At 27.7% G+C, this 15,213-nt stretch overlaps 1 protein-coding gene and 1 long non-coding RNA gene across 8 annotated transcripts in view; one reads left to right on the top strand and one right to left on the bottom strand.

Annotated features, from left to right (window-relative positions):
• aralar1 (calcium-binding mitochondrial carrier protein Aralar1) overlaps positions 1 to 8,698 on the top strand; it is a 25,001-nt gene extending 16,303 nt beyond the window's left edge. For 4 of the 5 annotated variants that reach the window (XM_015331864.2, XM_015331862.2, XM_015331865.2 and 1 more), the window contains 7 exons: positions 422 to 540; positions 616 to 786; positions 959 to 1,099; positions 1,194 to 1,388; positions 1,478 to 1,580; positions 2,909 to 2,999; positions 3,728 to 8,698. In XM_015331864.2, the coding sequence (XP_015187350.1) occupies positions 422 to 540; positions 616 to 786; positions 959 to 1,099; positions 1,194 to 1,388; positions 1,478 to 1,580; positions 2,909 to 2,999; positions 3,728 to 3,926 (1,019 nt within the window). In that variant the 3' untranslated portion in view covers positions 3,927 to 8,698. Of the gene's footprint in view, positions 1 to 421; positions 541 to 615; positions 787 to 958; positions 1,100 to 1,193; positions 1,389 to 1,477; positions 1,581 to 2,908; positions 3,000 to 3,640; positions 3,658 to 3,727 lie in introns of all 5 variants that reach the window. The other variant, XM_015331866.2, reaches the window with a different exon arrangement.
• LOC149031182 (uncharacterized) overlaps positions 1 to 15,213 on the bottom strand; it is a 17,104-nt gene extending 1,891 nt beyond the window's left edge. The window contains exons 1-5 of one of the 3 annotated variants that reach the window (XR_016177869.1): positions 15,075 to 15,213; positions 14,764 to 14,925; positions 14,543 to 14,630; positions 14,282 to 14,392; positions 9,075 to 9,156 (exon numbers count right to left, since the gene is read on the bottom strand). This is a non-coding gene — a long non-coding RNA (uncharacterized LOC149031182). The remainder of the gene's footprint in view (positions 1 to 9,074; positions 9,157 to 14,281; positions 14,393 to 14,542; positions 14,631 to 14,763; positions 14,926 to 15,074) is intronic. The other 2 variants (XR_016177868.1, XR_016177867.1) reach the window with 2 other exon arrangements.

The following is a 15,213-nucleotide window of genomic DNA, read 5'->3' as shown; positions in this document are numbered from 1 at the left end:
ACTAATAATATAAACTATTCCCACTCCTTCGTTAATTATTATCTGTATATTATCATTCATCTTTTTTTTTTATTTCATTATCGAAATTTAATGAGTTTGCTGCCAATTAATAATATCACAATTTTAAATACTAAAACACATTCTTTGCTATTTTATTTTTTTTATAATAAAAATTTTGACATTACTATAATTAACTAACCTATTCAATATTATTTTTATAATCTTTTTTTCGTTTATATTATTATTTTTTTTTTTTTTTAAATTACATTTCAACCACAACAGAGCACCAAATTTATGAAACATATATATTGTTCATGCACAATGATACAACCATTCAGGCATGTTGTTGATAACTTTTTATTAAAAATAATTTAATATATATAATTCGAACCTAATCGAAGAAAATGTTTTCTTTTTTTAGCCGTTGGTGCTACCGTGGTGTACCCAATCGACCTAGTGAAAACTCGATTGCAGAATCAAAGGACAGGATCTTTCATTGGGGAACTGATGTACAGGAACAGCTTGGATTGTTTAAGAAAGGTTGGAATCGAAAAGTCTCGCCGTGTAACACCGTCTACATTTTTAATCATAAAGATGGTCATTTGCGTTTGACAGGTCATGCGACACGAAGGCTTTTTTGGCCTTTATCGTGGCTTATTACCTCAATTGATGGGCGTAGCGCCGGAAAAAGCGATCAAGCTTACGGTTAATGATTTCGTAAGAGATAAGTTTATGGACAAAAATGGAATTTTACCGGTTTATGGTGAAATTATATCCGGTGCTTGCGTAAGTATCTTTTTTTCCAATTGTTAAACAAAAAAACAGGATAGAAAGAAAAAAAAACTATTTTTATATGATAATTATTTTTTTCTTACGATCAAATTTTCTTTTACATATATCTACGTTTCTATTTTAAAAGAGAATATATTTTTAATGATCATATTTTTGTTTTTATTAGGCTGGAGGATCTCAGGTAATTTTCACGAATCCTTTGGAAATCGTGAAAATTAGGTTACAGGTTGCCGGAGAAATTGCAGGTGGCACGAAAGTACGAGCATGGTCTGTGGTTAAAGAATTAGGTCTATTTGGATTATACAAAGTGAGTATTCAAGTTAAAAGAAATCATATTATTTGTATTTGTAAACGACTTTGTAATAAATTAAATGTATATTTTTTATTATAAATAATAATAGGGTGCTAAAGCATGCTTTTTAAGGGACGTACCATTTAGCGCAATTTACTTTCCAATGTATGCTCATATAAAAGCTAAACTGGCCGATGAAGGAGGATACAATACACCATTGTCACTTTTATTTTCTGGCGCAATTGCTGGTGTACCTGCGGCAGCGCTGGTTACTCCAGCAGATGTAATCAAAACTAGATTACAGGTATTTACAAAAAAAAAAAAAACAACAGTAAAATTAAGTCAATCAAATCAATGATAATTTTGTTAATAAGGCTATTTAAATTTGTTTAGGTTGTTGCTAGAGCAGGTCAAACGACTTACACAGGTTTGCTCGATTGCGCGAGAAAAGTTTACAACGAGGAAGGTGCCAGAGCATTCTGGAAAGGAGCTTCAGGTATTTCTAATTCATACTAGATCTTATTTTATTACCGTCTACTACTTTTGTATATTTTTCTAGTCCTTTTTTAATTTTTTTCTTAAACCTCGCAAATGTGCAATATATAAGATTTAATTCAATAGAAAATTTAAGATCCATGCACAGCATCGTTTATTTTTCTAATTGAATTTTTATATTTTTATTTCGCTTTTTTTTGTATCTGCTTCAATATTATATTTAAGCCTTATTTTCTATATAATATATTTTACATTGTCTATTAAAAATATAAGTACATTGTTATTGCAATCTTTAATGCATTTGATGTATCTTAATGAATATTATCGCTAGGAAAATATCAAAATATGTTATATATTAAATAGATTATTATTATTATTTTCTATGAAAAAAAAAAAAAGAATTCGCCTAATTTATGAGCGCATTAGTCTTTGTACAATTTGTAGTTTTAGTAGTTGCGTTATATAATTTATTAGATTTTCTCTTAAGTCAATTAAAAAGACATTCTAACGGTTAGTAATATACTTTGATCTGGTCGATTGCATGCACGGGGAATTTGGCCCTGGTGCATCCTTCGACCATTCTTCCCCCCCCAAAATGACCTGGCCACTTACTTCTCAGTAAGTACACTCTGCCTTTCTCTCTTTTTCTGTCTGTTTCTATGGGTTTTTTTTCTCTTTTTACCAATCCTTTTCTTTTTTTTTCTGTTCCAATTTCACCGCTACACCGTATTACTTACAATTTCTTCTATACAGCGTGAATTATTGAGTGCAATGTTTTTTATACGATTTGATTTTTGTCCATTTTATGTTACTGAATTTCACGTCTATCATTATATACACATAATTATATACAGGATGTCTTATATAAGGAAGAGATGATTTTACATGAAGTTTTTTTTTTATGTAGAATCATCCTTGTTCGTTAGTACCATTAGTTACAGGACACCTTATATATGTATATACCTATATTGTTATCATTATAATTGCAGCCACGTAAATAAATAAAATGTCACATGTGTCACCAAACGATTGATTCGAAACGAAATAATTTTGTTAATAATTTATACAAAAAATATTCTTATATATCATTGTTATATAACAATCATAATATCATTTATCATATTTTCAATGAAATAACAAACAATGGTGACGTCTTTTGCATATTTATTGAACACTTATATATTAATAAATCTTTATCTAGACAAAGAATAATAAATACGAACAAATACTTCGGATATGCCTGCATATAGCACCCTGTAGATCGTAAATCCAATAAAACTAGCAATGAATTTAATTGAAATATAATTTGTTATATTATTTTTCTTACAGCACGAGTATTCAGATCCTCTCCGCAATTTGGTGTCACACTTTTCACCTACGAGTTGCTGCAAAGGTTATTTGTTGTTGACTTTGGAGGATCGTAAGTAACTTTTTTTTTCGTATTTCAACAAAAAAAAATTCATAAATTGTGATTCATGTTATTTATCGTTATTTGCTTACAAAACAAAACAAAAAAAATGTCACGTGCATGCGGTGAAAATGAAAATAAATTTATAATACGAAGCAGCCGAGTTATTGGAGTAAGATAATATTTTTGCAAATGCAACAAATACAAATAATATAATCCTTGCTTAACATGTTTAAATGAAAATAATACATGTAATTAATATGTTACGAGAATATGATTATTTTTTTTTTTTTATCGAGAATTGAATTATTTAAATAAATTGATATATGATATATTAAATAATATGCATGTACTCTTAGTATACCATTATTTTGAAAAATTATCTGAGTATATAAAAAAGTTTTATTATACCCTGTATTTATATTACTAATTAAGTTATTGTTGTAGTTATATTAATACAGATGGAATGCAACACTTGTGCTCATATATTTATTAATGAAATATATTCAATCATATACTTAACAAACTATCTATCAAATACTAATCTGCATGTAATTAATGCTTTAATTGTGCTGTAATTATAAATTATTGTATAGTAATATGTAAACATTTTAACATACGCTTTTAATATGCTTATGATAATGTATTTGCAGTACTGTTGCTTAAAAAGGTATATAAATATTAATAGATTAACATAAATTAGTAGAAATAGTTGAATTAATAATAAATCTTAATTGCAGTCGACCAACAGGGTCAGAACAAAGGGTTCCTGCTACAGGATTGGTAGATGAAATACGATCATCAAATCCAGATCACATAGGTGGCTACCAAATAGCCTTGCCTGTTTTTAAAGGAATAGAGAGCAAATTTGGTCTATGTCTACCCAGGTTCCAAACAGTGACTGTTCAACCTGACATCAAATCACACAAAACGCAGTAACATTATTAGCTAGAAGATATAAGCTTGTAGCAAAATTCTGCTGCCATAATAGCATACAAGTATCATTGGTTGTTTGGTTCCTTCTAATTCCAAGATTACTGAGCAAAAAAAAAAAAAAAAAAGAAAGAAAAAGAAACAGAAAGAGAAAGAAAACATTCAACTGATTATTCTTACACGTTCTTCTCTATTAACAAGTAACTTGACAATTACAATGCTAACTTAATTATGTGATTATTATAATAATTGGAGGTAATATAAAAATGGAACACACACACATTAACTAGATCATCGTCAAATACCATTTCTAGACTTTTAATTAAATAAGTCTAAGAGATTTGTTTTGTAGGATCCATCGACTAATTGTCTAGTAGGCATTGGCAGTACGTAAAATAGATAATATCTATGCTAGTCAGCTATGAACTATGCTATATGATAATGCTGAAAGTATATTTTTAATTATTTTTTTTTTTTTTTTACATTAGTTGCATAATATTTTTATTTTCATTTCGTATGATAAAAGATTTTTATTTAACACTTTAAAGTATTTCATTTTCACATTTTCATAAAACAAGTTCATTAAGTGTGAACACATTTTTACATATTTGAAGAAAACATAGTAATCATTTTTTTCATCTTTTCTATTTTGCATTAATCGATATATTATGATTATAATAAATATATAAATACAGTATATTCGCGTATACCGTGTAACTAAAACGTGCAAAATCATGTCGTCCATTTGTAATATTAGTCCGTTTTTATGAAATTAATATCATAAAGGAAAGAAGAAAAAAAATATATAAAAATATATCTATCTATCTTTTACAATAGCTGATATTATATATAATACATTTTTCAAGAGACTATTTACATATGTACGATATTTTTTTATTTCAACTTTATATGAAAAATGTATAAATAGGGGAAGAAAATATTTTCGTTATTTTATCAATTTCATTTTTTTATAATACTTTCTATCCATTCACATAAAAATGTTTCACTGTAATTTAAATGCATGTTGCAATACTGCAATACATGTACACATGTATTTTGAGCTTTTCTATTTTCTAGTCGTAACTGCCATTTTCATTTGAATAATACATAGATATATTTAGTCTATGGATCCTATGTCTGTGATGATTCTATTCGAAATATTTTCCATTAACGAAGGTACAAGATTGTTTCGGTCAAATTAAAAAAAAAAAAAAAGAATATATATAAAAAAAAAAAAAAAAATAATAGAAAATAATTAGTAGGAAATTTCGATGCTTCGTACTGATTATAATTTCTATCCAAAATAATTTCTATACAGAAGCTTGAAAGAAAGATAAACGCACACTCAGATTTACGTCAGCGGTATCGTTGTATATATATATAAAATATATTTCTAATTATATAAATGAAAACTTGAAATCACGTTAACAACTTTTGCACACTTTCGATTGATTTTCTAGTTAAATTCAATTATGAAATTACATTTTATTGATTCAATTTATTAGCAAAATGTCAATTTTTTAAGAAGACGATATGTATACACGTACATAAGCAGCCAATTTTTCTTTGCATTTTATACATAAATATGTTTTGATTAATTATGTTATTAAAACTTTTAACTCATCATAAGTTCAATCAAGTTGACAATTAAAACTGCGTTATGTGTTAAAACAAAGGAGATGTTACAGAACAAAAAAATATTAATAAAAAAAAAAAAAAAAAAAAAGAAATAGAAGGAAAGATAAGAAGAAAAAGAACAAATGAATAAATATATAATTAAGTAAATAAATAAATAAAAAATAAAAGGATCTTTTTTTTTATATACATAAATTGCAACAGAACAAAAATTGTGCATTCGATGTATTTTTCTTTTTTGAATATTTCTATTATCTCTTTCACTCTCAGTCTCTCTCTTTCTATCTTTGATTCCTCTCTTTTTCTCTCACTCTGTAAATTGATAAGTTCTTTTTTTTTTTTTTTTTGTAATAATTATTTTATAAAATTAAACAGAGAATAGAAATTTCCGCTATATAAAATATTCTTCAAAAGGCCTGAAACATTTGATGTTCCCTCCTGTAAACCAGTTCGATATCTGTAAGAATTAAATGCGACAAACTATGTGTGAGAAGAAAAAAAAGAAACCAAGAGTATAGTTAATTCTTAAGGATGTTAATTTCATACGATTACTTTGTATTGATTAGAATCTGCTTAAAAATGCAGAAAAGATACAAGGAAAGGCGTAAGAAAATTGCGCATTCTTTGCAATTGTCCAAGATTCTCGACATTTTTCGAGTGATCTAATTTCTCGTAAAACACACTGTTGTACTATTACTATAATAACATTATTATTAAATTATACAAAAAAAAAAAAAAATGTTTAAAAAGGCATTTGTTTCTATCGAATTATTTGTTCTCAGCTAATCTCGTGTTTTATACAAAAAAATTATAAAAATAAAATGAAACAACTCCAAACAAAATAATAAAAAAAAAGGAAAAAAAAATTAGTTAACGAATTAATAAAGAGCAAAATAATTATTGCAAAAAAATTACTATTTATGAGTAAATAATAATAATAATAATAATCATTATAGATCAATCCGTTCGAATTAAAATAATACAAAATAAAAAAAAAAATACAAAAAATAAATTAAAAATCTAATCTCTTTCGTAGATCTCGTTTACGAATACACCATACGTTAACGCTTTAAAAATGTGTAAGCAGACGCGGGAAAGAAGATATTATTTCAATTAAAAATTGCTATCATATGGATAACAAATTATTACTCGCTAAATTGGTTATTTGATTTTTCGTGTATCTTACTAGAAAAAAAAAAAAAAACAAGAGGATGAACAAAATCAATAGTAACAATTTAAATATGAGAATTCTCGAAACGATATTTAATTCATTTGCAAAATATTTTCCCATCGTCTGCTATGTGAATCAACATATATCGAATACGTCAGTGTTCTTTCACGTTGGCGTGAATATCATCGAGTAAAAAATGTAAATAGACAAAGAGTAACGTAAGAGTAATATTCGAGAGAGAGACTAATAAAAAAAAAAAAAAGAAAAAAAAATATAAAAATATGTAAAGGGTGATAAGAGAAAAAAAAAAGAAAGAAAGAAAGAAAGAAGAAAAAGGTGGGGTTCCATCCACAAAAATGGAGATTTTTCGACATCGTTCTTTCGCACAAGTCGAGTCGACCATTGTTTATTATTATTATTATTATTACAAGATTGATAAAAAGAAAAATATAAAAAAAAAAAAAAAAAAAAAAATAGGACAAAAAAGAAGAAAAGAAAGTATAGAAAAAATAATGTGGAATGGTATATTTACATAACCAATCCTAATTCATTGCTTCAAATGTATATACATATATACGCATACGTTGCTATGTAATATACACACACATAAAAAAACAAAAAACCAAATAATTTATATGTTTCTTCTGTATGCAGATATATGTTCTTTCAACACAACAACAAAAATCCGTAAAACTTGGACGTTTTATTAACTTCGTATTAATTCATTTTGATAAATATCACACGTACGCATAACACGCATATATTTTGAAGAAAAAAAAAAACCATTTTTTTATCTTGGACCTAATCTTATGCACTTTGTCACGGATAAAAAAATTATTACTGTTGTCTCATCATTATGATTATATACTCTATTAAGATATCCTTAAAGTAATATGAAATTTCAATCACTATAAAAAATAAACTAAAAATATGATTTTTTTGCTCTTATAATAATGATTAAACTTAAACGCGATTATGGAAAGAATTATACTGAAAGGGCTATACGTGTCACGTTTAGATGAAATTATGAAATTATAATTGAAAGAAGGGTTCTAATTAAAAAAAAAAATAAATAAATAAATAAAAGAAGATTAAGATACAACGGTTCTACGACGATCATTTTTCTTCTAAGATTCATCATCAATTATAATCAATGATATTTAAATAATAATACACATTGAGATTGTAAAGACAGTGGAGTTAGGTTGATGCACAAATCTATTTACGATTATAAAACAGGATTATATATCTATTTTATCAAGTAATTCGAATTTAAACGTAATACCGAGGAATTATATAAATAATACTAATACTAATTATAATAATAATAATAATAATACTAATACTACTAACAGATTTAAGAAAAAGCAACCAGAAACAAGCAAGAAAGAAAAAAAAGTAAAGTAATCGAAGATGGAACATGGAAATGCATTTTACTCTTTTTTTTTTTTTTTAAATGGCAAATTTATTACAAAACTATGATAATTAAAAAAAAAACAGCTTTCAGTGAGAATTGATCGCCTCATATCCATTCGACACACGCATGGTCGAGTATCATCATCGGTAGGTCTTTGCACGTTGAAGCGTCGTAAATCCTCGATTTAAAAAGATCGAAAAAGATCATTCTTGGATCCGACGTTCTATACGATCTGTGATTTTATTATCAGATTCTTAATGGTACATATATATATCGGGGAGCAGAGTCGAGGAGATTTAAAAAGGAAGAAAGAAAAAAATACAAAAAAAAAAAAAATACAGCGGTCATAGTTAGATGATTTACGAATGCAATTCTTACGAGCCATTCGATCGTATCTTTGATAATTTAGATTTTAACTCATTGCGGATTGTAAAGATATATATACATACTTATAAATCAAAAAGAAAACAACAAACAAACCTAATTGTGAATAATATTTAAGCTCTGTTGTGCATATATATTTTAAAATAAGAATAAATCATTATTTAAGTGACAGTAATGATTTCTTTTCTATTATTATAAGGATACCGTTTATGAATTACCGACGATTAATTCATACAATAATTTCAATGAAAATTTCTTCAATTTCAGGATCGTAAGTTTTTTTTTTTCATTTTTTATGCGATAGAAGAAAAAAAGACCACTGAATTTTGCTAACAAAATGTTGGAAATATTTTTCTAATAAATCACAGTAAAAATAATTTATTATTTAAAATCAAATTAGTACTTTGAATATATTTTGTTCTCTATTTTTATTTAAACAAAATTGTCACTATTGGTATTTAGGAAGAAAAGCTATTAATAAATCAACTAATTTTGTTCATCGATCATCGTTAAGCGTTATCGGAGGTGTCACTCTCTCTCTATTTACCTTACTTTAGAATCCTCGTGGGATTTCGTATTATACAGCAGAGTCGTTTTCGATATTAAGGTAACTCAATTTTATTCAAAATCTGAAATAGAATTATGCTAATAAATTAAACATTTTGTTAAAAAACATATTGAAAATCTTTTGTAAGCCTGTGAAAATAATCAATATTATAATTATTATGGACTTTTAAATATATATATTTCATATATAGTGTTTATATGTGTGCCTTCAGAAATGCATGTATACAAATATATCAAGTGGAGGATAATAAAAAAGGTTTGATGTTAACTCCAACGAAGATCACCTGCAACAAAAAGAAAACTATATTAATAATACAATCAAGTGATATGAAGTAGCCTAACATATGAATCGTCCAATTCGTAGATGCACTTTTTAATTATATTCTATATTTATTTTTATCAAATATCTATCTACCATAGCAATGAAGTTAAATATAAAAGAAGTTATTTTACATTTAGAAAAAATAAAAAAAATAAAAAAGTAAAAGTACAAATATTAAGTTACCAGAGAAAATAATATCGATTAATTATTAAGACTAATAATTTAAAACTGTATTATATATAGAAGAAAAAATTACAAATTTAATAAAATACGATCACAGTTAAAAATCTTAAAGGCAAAAAAAAAGAAAAGAAAAGAGAGATTACTTTAATATTTACTGAACGTTATTTAAGCTTCAAAATGTAATAAAAAGGAAATTTAAATTTTTTGACTCTAAATAAACACATGTGCATCTTTTTGACGATATAGACACAAGTTTGGTGTCCCAAGGAGATGGAATGATCCATCATCTCCACTTACAACTAAAAATTAATGACGAGCAAACAAGTAAACGATAAAATATAAAATATGACTAGAGAGCCATTCTCTAAAGGTTCGAACTTGCTGTTGAACCTTTGAAAATAACTCAATAGCCTCAGTAGTTGCCCTCTTGAGCCACAATTAAGTGGGGGCCTCTTCGGCATTAAGCCTCTTCTTTCTTCATTCCATGAAAACTGCATTTGGACATTTCCTACGTGCGAGCAAGATAAGATCTTTCATACTAATGTTACAAATGAACTCGTATTTTGTTACAATACTAATTCTCAATTATTGAAAAAATTAATTTACATTTCGCGTTCACTTTTCTAGCTCGTGGACCATCAATGAACTTAGAGTTCATTGACCATACACGAGAATATTTAATTGAATGTCCAAGCAGATAATAATTTCCCTCGATGACCTAATAACACTTCGCACTTTTAACGTTGAGTAATAAAATCGAATTGAAATAAGTAGTGCAGTAAATGTAATGCATTTTCTTGCAATACCTTCATTTCATTAATTCTTTATGTTTAGTAATATCAAATATTTGTAGCTGTAAGACGAAATCGCGATAGTGCGTAGTGCTAATCCTGAAATACTTAAAACTAAGTATCAAATGCATCAAAGAATTTGCGAATTGAATTCGATTCTATCTCGTTCGAGATAAAATCGAAGTAGAAATGAATCTTTCAAATGGTTGCAAATACCTTTGAATCATGATACATAATAAAGATCACAGAATAGTCACAAAATAAATTAACAAATCAAGCATAATATAGAATGAGATGATAAAATTTTGTAACAATTCTGTATAAACCAGGAGGCGGAATTTCCACTCCGGAGTGGAAGCAAAAAGTCTAATGCCTTTCCTGGATCCTACCTACTTAAAATTAAAGTTTTCACATTCATTCAGAGAAGTATGCTACCTGCCTGCCTATTATCCATATTTTTACCCATTTTAAGAAAAACCATACATACCCACCCACTCACTCCACGGTTCTCACACATACCACCAGGGTGCAAAAGCCTAAACTAGAGAGCATGCCCCGGGGCACCTCCGACACCCTAGTTCAACCACGTTTTCTAAACTTATATGCTAATGGGTATACGTACGTGTTGCTGTAATCGACTGCCAAGGCTAATGATTATTGCATAAAAAACTAAAGCAAAAATACAAGTATACACTAGTAGATTTATATGCATACTAGTAATATACAAGTATATCAAAGTTTCCACAAATAAATGCAGTAACTCTACTATACAAACGATTATCAAAAAAATTAGAAATATTTAATATAAATATAAGAATGAAGATAGATATGTAGAAGTAATGCTTTAAGTATTTAATGATGTATTAAATGAATAAAAAATATCGCGAAACGATGTACAATACACACTACCTAATACGCACACACAGGTGTAAAGTACATCGTGCAATCACTAGCACAATAACAGCCGCCAATAGGGGGAAACAACTAAAACTAAACCCACGCTAACTGTTTCTCACCCATACGTGTAACACCTGGGCACACGCATAGATGAGAACGCAGAAAGTATGGGGGGGAGAAACGGGAGATTAGTATATTAGAAGCTGAAAATCCTGATCTAAAAAATATGATTAACACATATATAAATATATCAAAAGATTTTAATAAAAATTCATCTAAACGGGCTAAGGACTCTACAAGTCATTTGGTGAATAATGACTTAAACAAGCGAATGAAAAAAAAGTTACCCCATATGAAACAATTATAGTTTCGAGGTAAGGATGTATTAAAAGACTCTACAATAATGATGGATATTTTTTGCAAACCTCGGACGATTCTTTCATTAAATGGCTGTTCTAATGAAAGAACTGGGCTTTGAGCCACCACTTAATTGCCAGAATCTATCCGTTCGCGAATTTGGTTTGTCTTCTTGCTCATTTATTAACAATATCGAAGTATATATTATTTATTTAATATCAATAGATTATTCTCGATTAGATAAACTATGTACGAAGCAATGCATGTAAGACATTTATTACATACTTTTCTGGACGAAAACGAGTAAATTAATGCTCAATTTCATCACTATTGACCACGAACAAAACACGTAATAAAAAAGAGAGTGCATTTATTAATTGCATTATTAATTAAATGAATTTAACCGATGAGACAAGAAAACCTATCCTAAACTAATAATAAAACATACAATAAAATATACAATTTTCATGAGTAACTCCTAAAAAGGAATTACTCATGTGCTCGTCAATAATTTATTTAAATAATTACAACCAGTAACTCGTGCCGATTTGGACCTTTCATCCTCGGCATGATTGAGCACTGGAGGGACTTTAAATAAAAACTCACGGTTTAAGAAGTTCTGCGATGGCTCCAAAACACTCCTACTTCGCAGCAAGTATTGTATCACCAAAAGTCCATCGAAGATTCATCAAAGATCCATCGAAGAATTCATTCAACATCTTTGAAAGGAAGAGAATCCATGGTTTTATCTGTAAAATAAAATAGAAAAAATGATAAGTTATCTGGAATATTATCCAAAATCATGTTAAAATAAAATCGAATAAAAATGAATACTTACAATGCATTCCAATGGGACGAAGCTCAATGGCATCACGGTGATGCACACCTCGCGTGAATCTAATAACGCGGTATAAACGAAAATAAGAAACTATAGATGAGTTTCTTATCGCGAATCCGAAATTTTATTATACGACGAACAACACTGACTCTAATTCGCGTTTGATTTTAACTTATTACTCGCCCGATCACTGATTCTAAACTGCACTAATTCAAAGACTGCATTGCTCGCAGTCAAATGCAAGAACAAAAATTTCACTCCCGGTCACTTCACATGGGCCATTCGTGCACGATTGCAATCTGAAACTGAAATAAAAAACAATACTATTAATATCATTACTATTACAGAAAATCATTAAAATTTGTAAGGAATTATTTAATAAGAAAATATACTCACTTTAAATCTTTATTGATGAAGGCACAATAGGTCTCCTATCCTTAGGATAATGATGACAATGCACAAATAATGACTATAAAACTGCATTACATGCAATTAATTCAATTAACACTAGATTTATGAACTGAGAAAATTTGATTCATTTCAAACATTTTTTCTACACATATATATATATATATATATATATATATATATATATATATATATATAAAATAGAAATATTATTATTTTTTAAATATATGGTAATTTGTAATGCTGTAATATACATAAATATTAATTCCTTTCCTCTACCTACTTTTTCATTTAAATAATGTTTGTAATTTCTTAAAAAATAGTGAACAAATCTAGTGTTAAACGAATTTCTAAATGAATTTAATTAATAAAATGTGAATACCATTCCAACGATGATCTGAAACACAAATAAAAACAAAATAATATAAATTGTTGTTATATAAAAATTATTATAATTATTGAGAAAATGTTTAATATAAAAATTGACTTACGTTTTTTCTTCATTGATGAATGCACGATGGGTCTCCTACCCTTAGGATGACGATGAGCACATGTTTAAACCGAATAAAAGAAACTTGCGAGTTTCTTAACCGAGCAAACGAAACTTTAACATGCGACGATCAACACTGAATTTACTTGTCGACTTTTTTATATTTTATTTTAACACGATGCAACACACGAAAACCTCATTGCCTACGCGCTCGATTGCAATGATTTTCTGAAACATAACAAGAAAAAGAACAATTAATATCATTGTTGTAATAAAAATCAATTGAAATTATCATAAAAATGTTTGATAGTAAAATATACTTACTTTTAGTCTTCGTTGATGACTGCAGGATGGGTATCCTACCCTTAGGATGACGATGTATAAAATAAAATTAAATAAAAAGTCTGAAAAGCTGAAACATACTAAAAACTATATTACAATATTTCCTGTAAATCATTCCTGAAGGCAGGGCACACATTAAAACCCTTGAATATTTTTGATAAAATATTCAATGGTAAATAGAAAGAAATAATTTAATAATCTATGAGAGTTGACATAATTAAAAGTTAAAGTTATTAAATATTTGTGAAATTGAACAAAGTATGCAACTATTTGCTTGAAATATTACATATCAAGTATGTAATGTTAGTATAAATATTAATTAAAAATCTTTAAAGTTGTCTAAATAAAACAGTAATTGTATCAGCAAACTCAATTAAGAGTAACATAAAAAATAAACCAGATTTTATACCATTCAATGCAATGAAATACTTTTTAAACTATTAAAATTAAAAAGATAACGTTAGAAATAAAATAATTAAATAATTTAATACGCTTTATTTTCGTAGATGTTGTCTCGTTGAAAGATAGAAAGCTAATAGGAAGTACGTTACTACGTAACCTTAGTAGAGGAGATTTTGGGAGTGTCGAACGTTCGGCTATTATACCTGTGTTATCGGTTGTTTACGTTTTGTCGTCGGAAATTCAACGAAGAAAATTCCTCGAGAAATTCCTGGAAATAAAAATACCCATTTATAATAACTTATATGTCGAGTGTATTGTTTTCTTATTCTTCTTCTCTCTCTCTCACTCCTTCTCTCTCACTCTTACTGTAGTATTTCTATATGCTTATATGCTTATATTTAAGAAAAATAATGCTCACCTCGCCGTATATGGAGAAGATAAAAAAAGTTGCCACAAGGTTAAAATATTAGTGAATTCGTGTTATAACTCTTCCCATGTTAAGAAAACTAAAAGAAAGTAAAATATGAAAACACATATAAAAATTATGCATGTAATATGCATTTGATATATAACATTCGTTATATATCATTTAATATATAACAGGAAGGTGTACATTAAAATAATAATTGAAACAATTACCTGAAATTAACGGGATAACAAAATCCGCTGCAACAAGTATACAGATGACAAAATAAAAAAATTCGAAAGATTCGCCATATTGATGTGCATAAAACAGGCGCGTTAAACTGGCGCGAAAATAATGCATGCGCGAAAATGATGCGCAGTAGATCTTCTTTCCATCTATAATAAAGACAAATTTCGAATGATTAAAAATACGATATAGGACCACAAAAATTGTCAAAATATACTTAAAAAATCAAAATTGATCCTTACATCCTTTATATATTATAATAGGAAGATGTAAATCTTACAAAATATCTTTTAATTACCTGATCTTAACGGGACGATGACACTCCGATGTGTTCTCCACGAAAGACGCCATGAAACTGAAGAATTCGGACGAAAGCTTGGCTGTGATTGGCTAATTCCTTTTTTTGAACATGAAAAGGGTCCTCACAGCTTCCTACA

Source organism: Polistes dominula, unplaced genomic scaffold (assembly GCF_049000335.1).
Source record: "Polistes dominula isolate Pdom_NZ unplaced genomic scaffold, Pdom_raw_medaka contig_25, whole genome shotgun sequence".
Classification (NCBI taxonomy): domain Eukaryota; kingdom Metazoa; phylum Arthropoda; class Insecta; order Hymenoptera; family Vespidae; genus Polistes; species Polistes dominula.
Note: the sequence above shows the minus strand (reverse complement) of the source record. Positions and strands in the feature narration are given on the sequence as shown.